The sequence below is a fragment of the Macrotis lagotis genome, chromosome 3 (assembly GCF_037893015.1).
Source record: "Macrotis lagotis isolate mMagLag1 chromosome 3, bilby.v1.9.chrom.fasta, whole genome shotgun sequence".
Taxonomy (NCBI): Eukaryota; Metazoa; Chordata; class Mammalia; order Peramelemorphia; family Peramelidae; genus Macrotis; species Macrotis lagotis.
Window position 1 is genome coordinate 145,093,098 of NC_133660.1, and position 11,349 is coordinate 145,104,446.

Sequence of the window (11,349 nt, forward strand, 5' to 3'; positions counted from 1 at the left end):
TATGCAAAAAAACTGAAAAATTATTTGGATGAATATGTTCAAAAATATAAGGTGTTCAGGGATTTAAATAACTTGGTCTAAGAAAAAGAAATTTAACAAGTCATAAATGAAGTCATATGGGAAAAAAATCTTTTAACTTGATATATGTTTATGTGGATCCTATCAAACATCCAAAAAGCAATTAGATCCAGTATTACCTAAACTGTTAGAAAAAAGATCCTGCCACAAATTCCACCTGTGTACCTAAAATAGCAAGCATCAAAATAAAGAAAACTGTGGACCAATATCTATAATTAATAATGATGCAGAAATAATTTCAAAATATTATTAAAGAGGCTATACCAATATATCACAAAAATCATACCAGCACGACCAGATTGATTTCTACCAGGAATGCAAGATTAGTTCAATATTAGGAAAACTATCAAAATAAAAATCTATATTAACTAAATAGAAATCCTATAATTATATTAATAGATGGAGAAAAAGTCCTTTGGTGCAAAATAAAGCATTTACATCAAAAACACAAAACATAGAAATAAATTGACCTTCCCTTAATGTGTTGAGATATATGTGTGCATACCTACCATAAGCCAGCATTATATTTTATAGGGATGAAATAAAGACCTTTCCAATAAGATCAGGGGTAAAGCAGGAATATGCTGTCTAATATTATCACTACTGCTTGATCCTAGAAATGTTAACTATAGCAATAAAAATAGAATCGAGGGGGAAAGAATAGGCAAAGGGGCAAAAATTATATATATATATATATATATATGTGTGTGTGTGTGTGTGTGTGTGTGTGTGTGTGTGTGTGTGTGTGTGTGTGTGTGTTTTGCCTAGTGCACCCTAAAGAATCAATTAAAAATTAAATGAAGCACTTATCTTCAGCAACTTTGCAAGGATATTAAATAAATCCACACAAATTATCAGCATTTTTTTTGTAAGGGGAACAAAACCTAACTGGAAGAAATAGCAAAGGAAATTTCATTTGAACTTACCATAGAATATATAATCATTCCATATTTAAACATTTCTTGAGTGTCTATTATATGCCAGGCACTTTGCCAAGCACTGGGGATATCAAAAGAAATAAAAAAAAAAGATGCCCTGACCTCAGGGAGTCCACAATCTAATAGAGAAAACAACAAATCCTTGGGAGTCAATCTACCAATACATTATACATAGGAACTGTAAGTACAACTACTAAACATTCTTTATAATAAGAAAGATAGATCCAGATAATTAGACAGATGTTAGATAAATGCTTAAGGGCAAGTCATGCCAGTATAATAAGTGTATGGAAGCTAGATGGTGCAGTGAAGAGATCACCAACCCTGAAGTCAGGAGGACCTGAGTTCAAATGTAACCTCAGACATTTACTAACTGTAACTTTGAGCAAGTCACTTAACCCCGATTGCCTCACATCCAGGGCCATCTCCGCTCACCCTGATTTATATCTGATCACTGGACTTAGATGGCTCCAGAGGAAAAAGTGAGGCTGGTGAACTTAGCACAGTATCCTCTCACTCAAACCCAACTAACATATTTGTCATGGCATCACCTCTCTGATGTCATGGCCTTCTTCGAGAACGAAGGACAAGTATCATCATCAATCATCATCAATAAAAGTAACATTGTTGCCTAAATCAATTCACTTATTCAGTATCATGTCTTGTAAACCAACATTTTTATAGTGCTAGGAAAAATAATGAAATTTATCTAGAGGATCAAAGGTCAAAACCCTTAAAGGAAATAAAGAAAAAAGTGGGGAGAAAAAAGAGATTTAGCATAAATCTCTAGCTATGTGAATAATCATCAAACTGTCTCAGTACTGTTTAAAAAATAGAGATGTGAGTTTGGAACAGTTTAGATAAACAAAATGAACACAGTATTAGTATTAATAAACCCCAAGAAAAGAATGCACTACTGAGAAGAAAATCTGTTAGGAAAACTAGAAAGCAGTTTGACAAAAATTAAGTCTGTAACAAAACTTTACCCCATATACTAAGATAAGCTTGAAATTGATACACCTAACTAAGCAAATAGCTGTTATAGTGGAGAGATTGCTGTATTTAAAATAAGCTCTGAGTTCAAATCCAGGGATAAGTTTTTAACCTGTATCTGCCATAGTTTATTGCTCTGTAAAATGGGAATCATAATAATAATAATAATAATAATAATATTAGCATCTACCTCCCAGTTTTATATGAATATCTAATGAGATAATATTAATAAAGGCAAGATTAAGATCCATTTTCCACTTGACAAATGGCCAAAACATATGAATAAGCAATTTCCAAAGCAAGAAATCTAAGCTGCTAATAACAATTTGAAAATGCCCCAAATCGCTAATAATTAGAAAAATGAAAATTAAAGCAATTCTGAGGTTCCATCTTACACCCATCAGATTGGCAAAGATAACACAAAACAAAAATGATAATTCTTGGAGGAGCCTTGGAAGATAGAAACACTAATACAGTTAGTGCATTTTTGAATTGATTCAACCACCTCTCTAAGAAGTAACTAAACTGTGCATACCTTTGATCCAGAAATACCATTAGCAGACTTATTTCCTTAGAGATTGCAGTAAAAGGAACCCAGTATGAACAAAAATACTTATAATGGCAAAGAACTAGAAACTGAAGGAGTGCTTATCATCTGGGCAATGACTAAACAAATTATAATATATGAATGTAATAGAATGTTATAGTACCATAAGAAATCATGAAAGATATGGTTTCAGAAAAACCCGGAAAGACTTTTTTATAAAGGAAAGTAAAGTGAACTGAAGCCCAGAATCAATTTACATGTAAGCAATAAAAATAACACTTAAAAATAGACTTTGAAAGACTTAAGAATTCTGATCAACACAAGGATTAACCATAATCTCAGATGACCAAAGATAAATTATGCTAGTCACCTTTTTTTTTTCTTTTTTTTTGTGGGGGGGGACAATCAGGGTTAAGTGACTTGCTCAGGTCCTCAGATACCTTAGGCCACATTTGAACTCAGGTCTTCCTGACTGACTCCAGAGCTGGTGCTCTATTCACTGAACTATTTCACTAGTCACTTTCTAAAAAAGAAATTATGGAGAGGAATATATTTCTGAATATATAGCTACTGCAAGGATTTGTGTTGCTTACCAATACATATCTGTTACAAAGATTTTGTTGTTCTTTTTCTTTTTAATAGGAACAGGGGAGTTGAGAGGGAAATAAAGCATATTTTTCTTAATTTTTAACAATTAAATTTAAGGGTTTTTTTTTTTAAAAGATAAGAAGATAGCAGCCAAGTCATGTGTAAAGAGTAAAGGAGGTAGGCCAGTCATGTAATGAGTTGAGAGTTAACAGATAGGCTGTCATAGTGTTACACTGGCATACACAAAACAGTAAAAGATGATAAAGGAAGACCTTAAGCATACTGAATAAATTTTCTGTGGGGAATTTAAAAAAGAACATAAATAAGAATTATAACAGATGGAAGTTTATTGGGTTGTCATCTACACCAGTAGAGTTTTGATACCATTGAATTCAGAAAATCATTGAAGAAAGAAACACTGTCATCTCATTTTTATGTTCTTACAGTTTTCATAGCATTGCCAAAATTAGAGTAAGTTCCTAGCAAAGTAAGGTTTCCTAGCAAAAAATGATTTCTATTAACCAAAGAATGATGGAAGGTTATCTCTTGACCTTAATTCCATTTCATCTTTAATTCTATAATTAAAAAGTAATGTGGTCAAAAAGTAAAATCTGTATCCTTTGTTAGGTTGATAGTATGGTAACAGGGGGCTTAATCTCAATTCATCAGGCATGGGTTCATAGTTGGCTTAGAATCATTCATCAAACCTGCCTGGTATTGGCTAAGAAATAGAGTGGTGGATCAGTGAATAGACTCGGTGCAATAGCAGGAAATGATTATAGTAATCTGCTATTTGATAAACCCAAAAAAGCCTAGCTATTGGGATAAAAACTCTTCAATAAAAACTGTTGGGAAAATTGGAAGTTAGTATGGCAGAAACTTGGATTAGACCAACACCTCACACCCTGTAGCAAGACAAGATCAAAATGGATAAAGGATTTAGACATAAAAAACAATAATATAAGCAAACTAGGAGATCAAGGAATAGTTTACATGTCAGATCTATGGAAAGGGAAGCAGTTTATGACCAAGGAAGAGATGGAGAACATCATTAAAAACAAACTAGATAATTTCAATTACATTAAATTAAAAAATTTTTGCACAGGTAAAACCACTGTAACCAAGATCAAAAGAAATGTAGTAAATTGGGAAATAATTTTTACAACTAGTATTTCTCACAGAAGAGTCATTTCTAAAATATACAGAGAACTGAACCAAATTTTTAAAAGAACCAAGCCATTCCCCAATTGACAAATGGTCAAAGGATATGCAAAGGCAATTTACAGATGAGGAAAGCAAAGCAATTCATAGTCATATGAAAAATTGCTCTAAATCACTATTTATTAGAGACATGCAAATTAAAGCATCTCTGAGGTACCACCTCATACCTCTCAGAGTGGCCAATATGACCAAAAAGGGCAATGATCAATGTCTGGATGGGATGTGGGAAATCGGGACACTAATAATACATTGTTGGTGGAGCTGTGAACTCATCCAACCTCTATAGAGAGCAATTTGGAATTATGCTCAAAGGGCAACAAAAATGTGCATAGCCTTTGATCCAACAATACCATTACTGGGTCTATAACCTGCAGATTATGAAAAAGGATAAAAACATCACTTGTACAAAAGTATTCAGAGCAGCCTTGTTTGTGGTGGCAAAGAATTGGAAATTGAGTGAATGTCCATCAGTTGGGGAATGGCTTAATAAACTGTAGCATATGTATGTGATGGAACACTACTGGTTCTATTAGAAACCAGGAGGGATGAGAATTCAGGGAAGCCTGGAAGGATTTGCATGTGAGATAAACAGAACCAGAAGAATATTTACACCCTGACACCAACATGGGGATAATGATTAACCTTAATGAACTTGTTCATTCCATCAGTGCAACAATCAGGCACAATTTTAGGGTAACTGCAATGGAAAATACCATCTGTATCCAGAGAAAGAATTGTGGGGTTTGAACAAAGACTATTACCTTTAAATTAAAAAAAATGTTATCTCATAGTTGGCCTAGATAACTACCCTTGTGACTTTGAGTATTTTACTTAACTTCTCTAAGGCATCAGTTTTCTTATCTTTAAAACTGAAGAGAAAATTTTAGATCATTCATTAATTTATAGTTTCTTCAACTTCTAAATTCCATGAACTTTCCAAAGTATGTTTGTTCATTTTCCTTTGTCAAACTACAGAAGAGTAACCATTGAGTTTATTAGTACTATAGTCAATTTCTTGTCTTTATTTTATCACCAAAGACTCACAGGTCATTTTTCAAGGATCAGTGTGAGCTTCAGTTAAAATACTTTTTCTAACTGAACATTTTAGATATAATTTTTTTTTGTTGTTTGTAAAATAAGCCTTTATTTCAGTTGGAGATAAAACAAATAATTTTAGCTTTTCTTTTAAGCCAGTATAAACAGACAATATTGGTTTTAAGATGTCTTTTACAGAAACAATTTTGATATGATGCCTATTTTAACATTAAAAAACTCTAAACTTTAGTTTTTTTTACTTTATTAATATTTAAAGATTAAATATTACATTTATGTGTGTATATATGGAGACTATATATGCTCTAATGTCTGCTTTGGGCTAAAGGATAATATAATCAAAGTCTTACCTACTCTTCAAAATAACTAAAGGATATGATTTCTGCCCCAATAAGCATATGAAGCCTTTAAAAAGCACTACAATTGAAACATGATGGAGAAAAGAAATATTAATAATCTGGAGGAGAAAAATCCTGGCAAAACAATTCAGGCTTTACACACACACACACACACACACACACACACACACACACACACACACACGTATGCGCGTGCCCCATTATAAAATGAGGGCAACTTTTAAATTTGGTGTTATAAGGCATTTCTTGTGATGAGAAGGTTTTAGCTACAAGTACTTAGTATAATACTAAGTTTCTTTATGTATTGAATGATTATATTAATCAAATTTTTTATTTCTTTTGATTGATAGAAGTGAGCTGAATCGGCAGAAACTTCATACCCAAGAATTGATTTCTCAATTGGAAACAGCAAATCAAAAGGTAGTTGAGGTAAGATAATGACTATTCTGGGAGATATTTCTTCTATAGCTCAATATTCATGTTATAGAATTTCACTTGAGCCAAGTTCAAATGAATTATGTGCTTACAAATGCCCATAAAGTTATATGTGCTCATTATAGGAATAAACCAGAATTTGAAAAGTCCACCATCTTATTTGCATTTGATAGAATATAAATGGTATAAACTTTAAATTCATTCTTGTAATATAAATGATAAAATTAAGCATTCCAGTTTACATTGACTCAGAGAATGTTGTGAAGAACATTTAAACCTCCCTATGCATGCCTAAGATTATTCTTTTTTAATGACTCTTCCAAATTTTATTTTATTCTATAACAACAAAAGTACAGAATTTGTGATTTAAATCTACTAATCCATGGTTGCAAAAATCTTAAATAAAATGTTGAATTTTTTAAAATATGTAAGATTAGGGTGGAATTCATTGCTTATCTGAGAGTCCTTCAGAATGATACAAAAATTAAATAGGCAATATCTAGATGATGATTAGGCTAACTAAAAGGGTTGTTTCGGGTATTTTTGTACTTCTTTTGATGTTCTTACTTTGGAGAAAAATAAATCAGAGAAATTTAGAGAAAGTAGGAAGGGAAATTTAATGAATGTGTACTTAGGATAGCTTTTCTTTTTAGAACTTTAATGCTTAAGTTTCTTAGAGGTGGATTCTATTAAAATATCCAGGATTGTCATATCAATATTTGATATATTAGACATTAAATTCATTCTTACTAGTGGTATAAATTATATTATTGGTTCATCAAATTTCTTGATTTGTTTTGAATGAAGGAAGTAAGCTAATTCAAGCTCTAAAATTCCTTAGGTATTGGGTCTGACCCCTTCCTTATTCTCTTCTATCTGGGAACTAAAATTCAAGAATAAAATATAGTTATTCAACTCAACCCAAGTAAGTCCCAGGTGATTCATTTAAGAAAAGAACATTTAATCTAGAAATGTGAGGCAATAGATGCAGTACAGAATTAATGCAGCTTGGCACATCATTAGGACAAACTTGAAACCCATCAGATCCAGGAAGACTTTAGAATGGTTTGTATCCTATAGTCCATTATATTAATGTGGCTTTGGGGGGCAGACATTTGACTACCATCATGTAGGTGCATCACTCCTAAATAAAAGGGTTAATATAAAACTGTTCCATAGATTCATTTAACTGGTATCATTTTCCATGAGTCATTTGAAACTATTTTGCACATGATTTTATTGGCCTTTGGTTAGTTAAGATTATTGAAGGAAAACACAGTCTTTGGTTCCAACCTCCCTCTGCTGCCTTTCTGCTGATTGCTCTCATTCCTAGTCTGATCAGTATTCATGTAAAGAAATGCTGAATATTTCAATCAGAATTTCTAGAATAAATATATCCTATCTGTTGTACATAAATGATGATGGAGTCCTTTTTTCTGACAAGAATTTAAAAGCATCCATGTCAAGGTTAACAAATCAAGAATTAGAAGTAATTTTCTTGTTTGTCAACCTTTTAAATTATACTTATTACTAATTTGTTTTTAACATTAAAAACTTGCTTTCTTGGAAGGTTACTGCATATAAGAAAAAAGAATTACACAGTTAAAATGTAAAAGCTCTCTTAAAAACTGATGTGACTAGGTGGCGTAGTGGATAAAGCACCAGCCTTGGAGTCAGGAGTACCTGGGTTCAAATCCGGGCTCAGACACTTAATAATTACCTAGCTGTGTGGCCTTGGGCAAGCTACTTAACCACATTTGCCTTGCAAAAAAAAAAAACTTAAAAAAAAACTGATCCTAATATATGAAAACTATATTGTGTTTTCTTTTTGCTTTTTTTTTAAATGGTAGTGTCCAAATTCAGCATCATTCAAACTCAGACTCCTTTAAGGCTTCTCCATTTTATATTGGAATGTGTTAACAAAAGCCCATGTTTCTATGACATTATTTCCCTAAAACAGAATGAAAAGATTATTATGGAACATCAAGAAAAAACCAACAGACTTCAAAGACGCCTGAGTCAGGCAGAACAGAGAGCAGCTTCAGCCTCTCAGCAGGTAGAGAACAAGTTCATTACTGTTAGATGAATGAAAGAGTCTTAAGTGGGACAAGAATAAAAAAACATTTTGAAAATTCCTAGGGAAGAAGTGGATTTTTGTTTGCTTAAAGCAATTAAAATTAAGCACCTTAATTTGACATTAAAACTAGCAAAATTGGAGGACTAAAGATTCTGAGATTATTTGGTCCAAACAAATTCTCTATAATAGATAGTATTAGTTGTCTACAAAAGCTAACATTTGAGTTGACTATGAAATGTAATGTCTTCTAATCTGAAGGTATTGAGGCTATCACATCTATAAATTTAAGATTGGGTAATTTTTTAAAAACTCAACAGCATGTGTTAATTTTTTTGTTATGTTTATTAAGTGGAACAAATTGGTCTTCAGAAGGGCAATCTTGTTTGTTCCAGGTAAACAAAGTCATTTATGTAAAGTATTCACTAAGACAAAAGGAACATGAATAGGAAACCTCAGATATCATTATATATTAAGTAATTTCATATGCAGAGGAACATTTGTTTTGAAGTAAATATTTAAATGACATTCTTCTGTAATGGAAAGCAACCAGTTTTTAGGAATTAATTTCAAAACCCTTATTTGATACCTAATACTTCTGCTCTCATCTGATGTCTCTTCTTTACTTTATGGCTGAACTCCTTGAAAAGCTGTCTACACTTAGTATCCCTACTTCCTCTCCTCTCACTCTCTTCTAAAACTTCTAGATTTATCACTCATTTGAAATTGTCCTCTCCAATGGTACCAGTGATCTCTTAGTAGCTAAATCTAATGACCTTTTTCTCAGTCTTCATCCTTCTTGATCTCTCTTCAGCATTTGATGCCATTGATCATTTTCTCATTTGGGACACTCCCAGCTATTACAGTTTTTTGCCTTTACTCTTTCCTTGTTCTCCCATCTATCCAACTGCTCCTTCTTTCACTGCTTTGATAGTTCTTTATTCATGCAATAATTCTAAGTCATTGACTCTATTCTAGACCCTTTTCTTTTTTCCCTTAATACTGTCTCACCTGATCTTCTCATCAACTTCCATGGATTCAATTATTGTATCTATTTAGATGATTCTCATATCTCTAGATCCATCCCTAAGGTCTCCTCTAAACCTCAGCCATGAATCAGTAGCTGCCTTCTGTGAATCTATAATGTTTTTCAAAATTAACATATTCAAAACAGAACTCTTTATCTTTTTCCCTGTACCTCCCCTCTTCCAAACTTTCGTATTCTTGCTAAAGGCACCATATCTTCCTGGTTGACCAAGTTTGCAATTTTGATGTCACATTCGCCTTTTCAGTCTTGCTCTCCCTTATATCCAAACTGTTACCAAAATTTGTCATTTCTATTTTCACATTAAATTTCATGTATGCTTCCCTTTCTACACTCATACAGCAACTACCCCAGTTCAAGCTCACTTCACTTCTCCCCTGGATTATCATAATTTACATTCTGATCTCAAGTGTCTCCTGACTCCAATCTATATTCTACATAGCTGTCAAGATTATTTTTCTAAAATGTACTTCTGTCCAAATTACCCCTCCACTTTATAAATTCCAGTGGCTCCCTATCACCTCCAGTTTCAGCTATTGACTCCTATTTGAAATTTAAAGATTTTCATAATTTGGTTTCTTCTTTTGCCTACTTAATCCTTTACTGCTCATCATACAGTCAGTGATCCAGCCACACTGACCTATTTGTGAGCATTACAACTCTATCCCTTATCTTTGCCTTGTATTACTTGTACTTCATGACTGGAATTTTTGGCCCTTTTACCTGTCTCTTAATTTCCTTGACTCAGCTCAAGGCTCAACTCAAATCCAACCTTCTAAAACAGACCTTTCCTATTTCCCTCAGCTGCTAATGCCTTCCTTCCCAGATTGCCTCCCATCTATTCTGTATATACATAGAGAGCATATATATGTATCTCTTATGTATCTAGTTTTTTTATATTGTCCTTAGCATTAGAATGTAAACTCCAGTATATTTTTTTCTTTCTTTATATCATTCATGGCATTTAGCTCTTAACAAGTGCTTATTAATGAATTAACAAAATATTGTTAATTGTTAATAAGTGTTGGGTAGTTTATGGGCATAAGCTCAGTAATTATCAGAGTGTGATGGAATATAACAGTCAAAACTAAGTAAAATAAGTAAGTAAATAAGTTTCAAAAATTAAATTACATATTTTATAATTTGCACTGGTTCATCAAAGAAGTTTCAAATTCATATCTAATAAATTATCAGTAATTTCTGTGGATTCTTTTCTTGGACTGTTTCTTATATGATGCCTTTCCTTAAAGTAGAAATAGATAAAACTTTGTTCCTTGTCATCCTTGTCACATCATGAGATTTCCTACAATTTAAGAACTCATTTACTTTCATTATGAAGTGGCATAAAGTAAAGATTAGTACCTTAGTTACTATCCTTACTTTTAAAATAACTTCCCCATTGTTGGTCTTCCAGTAAACATTGGATGTCCATTTTTCTGGTTTGGTCTACTGCAGATTTTTTTCTGAGAAGGTGTGAACCAGATGGCTGAGACTAAGGACTATTCAGAATGAATTATGTTGAACTCTTTGAGGCAAAGGATATACTAGAAAATCATTGCAGTAATTCATGTTTATGTATTTTTTTTCTTTAGAATAGCTCTCGATAATAAAGAAATTATTCCCCTAGTTTTACAAATGAGAAGACTATGAATCATAAAATTTAAGTGAGTTGGCTTTAGAATTTAAATTCAGATCTCTTGATTCAGTCAAATTTTTTCCACTTAACTACTCTGTTTCTCTACTAATTTATAGAATAAAGTGGTCTTATTAATCTTTATTTCTTGCCCTGTGGCAGGACAGTTATTTCTCTTAAAATGTCTAGAGCTAAAAATTCCAATATTTCCCCTGTAGAAATCTATATTGTTCTATCAAAACTCTAGTTTAGGAGAATAAGGTTTTCTTCCAAGTCAATAGCATAAGCCCATCAATTAATCCATATCTTCTTTATAATAATATTTTAAATGCTTCCTTGGAAACAATTAAATTAATCTTTTTCTTTACATTAAATAATCTAGGTT

General features: G+C 32.3%; 1 protein-coding gene across 5 annotated transcripts in view; it reads left to right on the forward strand.

The window, feature by feature from the left end:
• Positions 1-11,349, forward strand: part of SCLT1 (sodium channel and clathrin linker 1) — a 287,110-nt gene that overhangs the window by 259,113 nt on the left and 16,648 nt on the right. For 4 of the 5 annotated variants that reach the window (XM_074229305.1, XM_074229307.1, XM_074229308.1 and 1 more), the window contains 2 exons: positions 6,128-6,206; positions 8,173-8,268. In XM_074229305.1, the coding sequence (XP_074085406.1) occupies positions 6,128-6,206; positions 8,173-8,268 (175 nt within the window). The remainder of the gene's footprint in view (positions 1-6,127; positions 6,207-8,172; positions 8,269-11,349) is intronic. The other variant, XM_074229306.1, reaches the window with a different exon arrangement.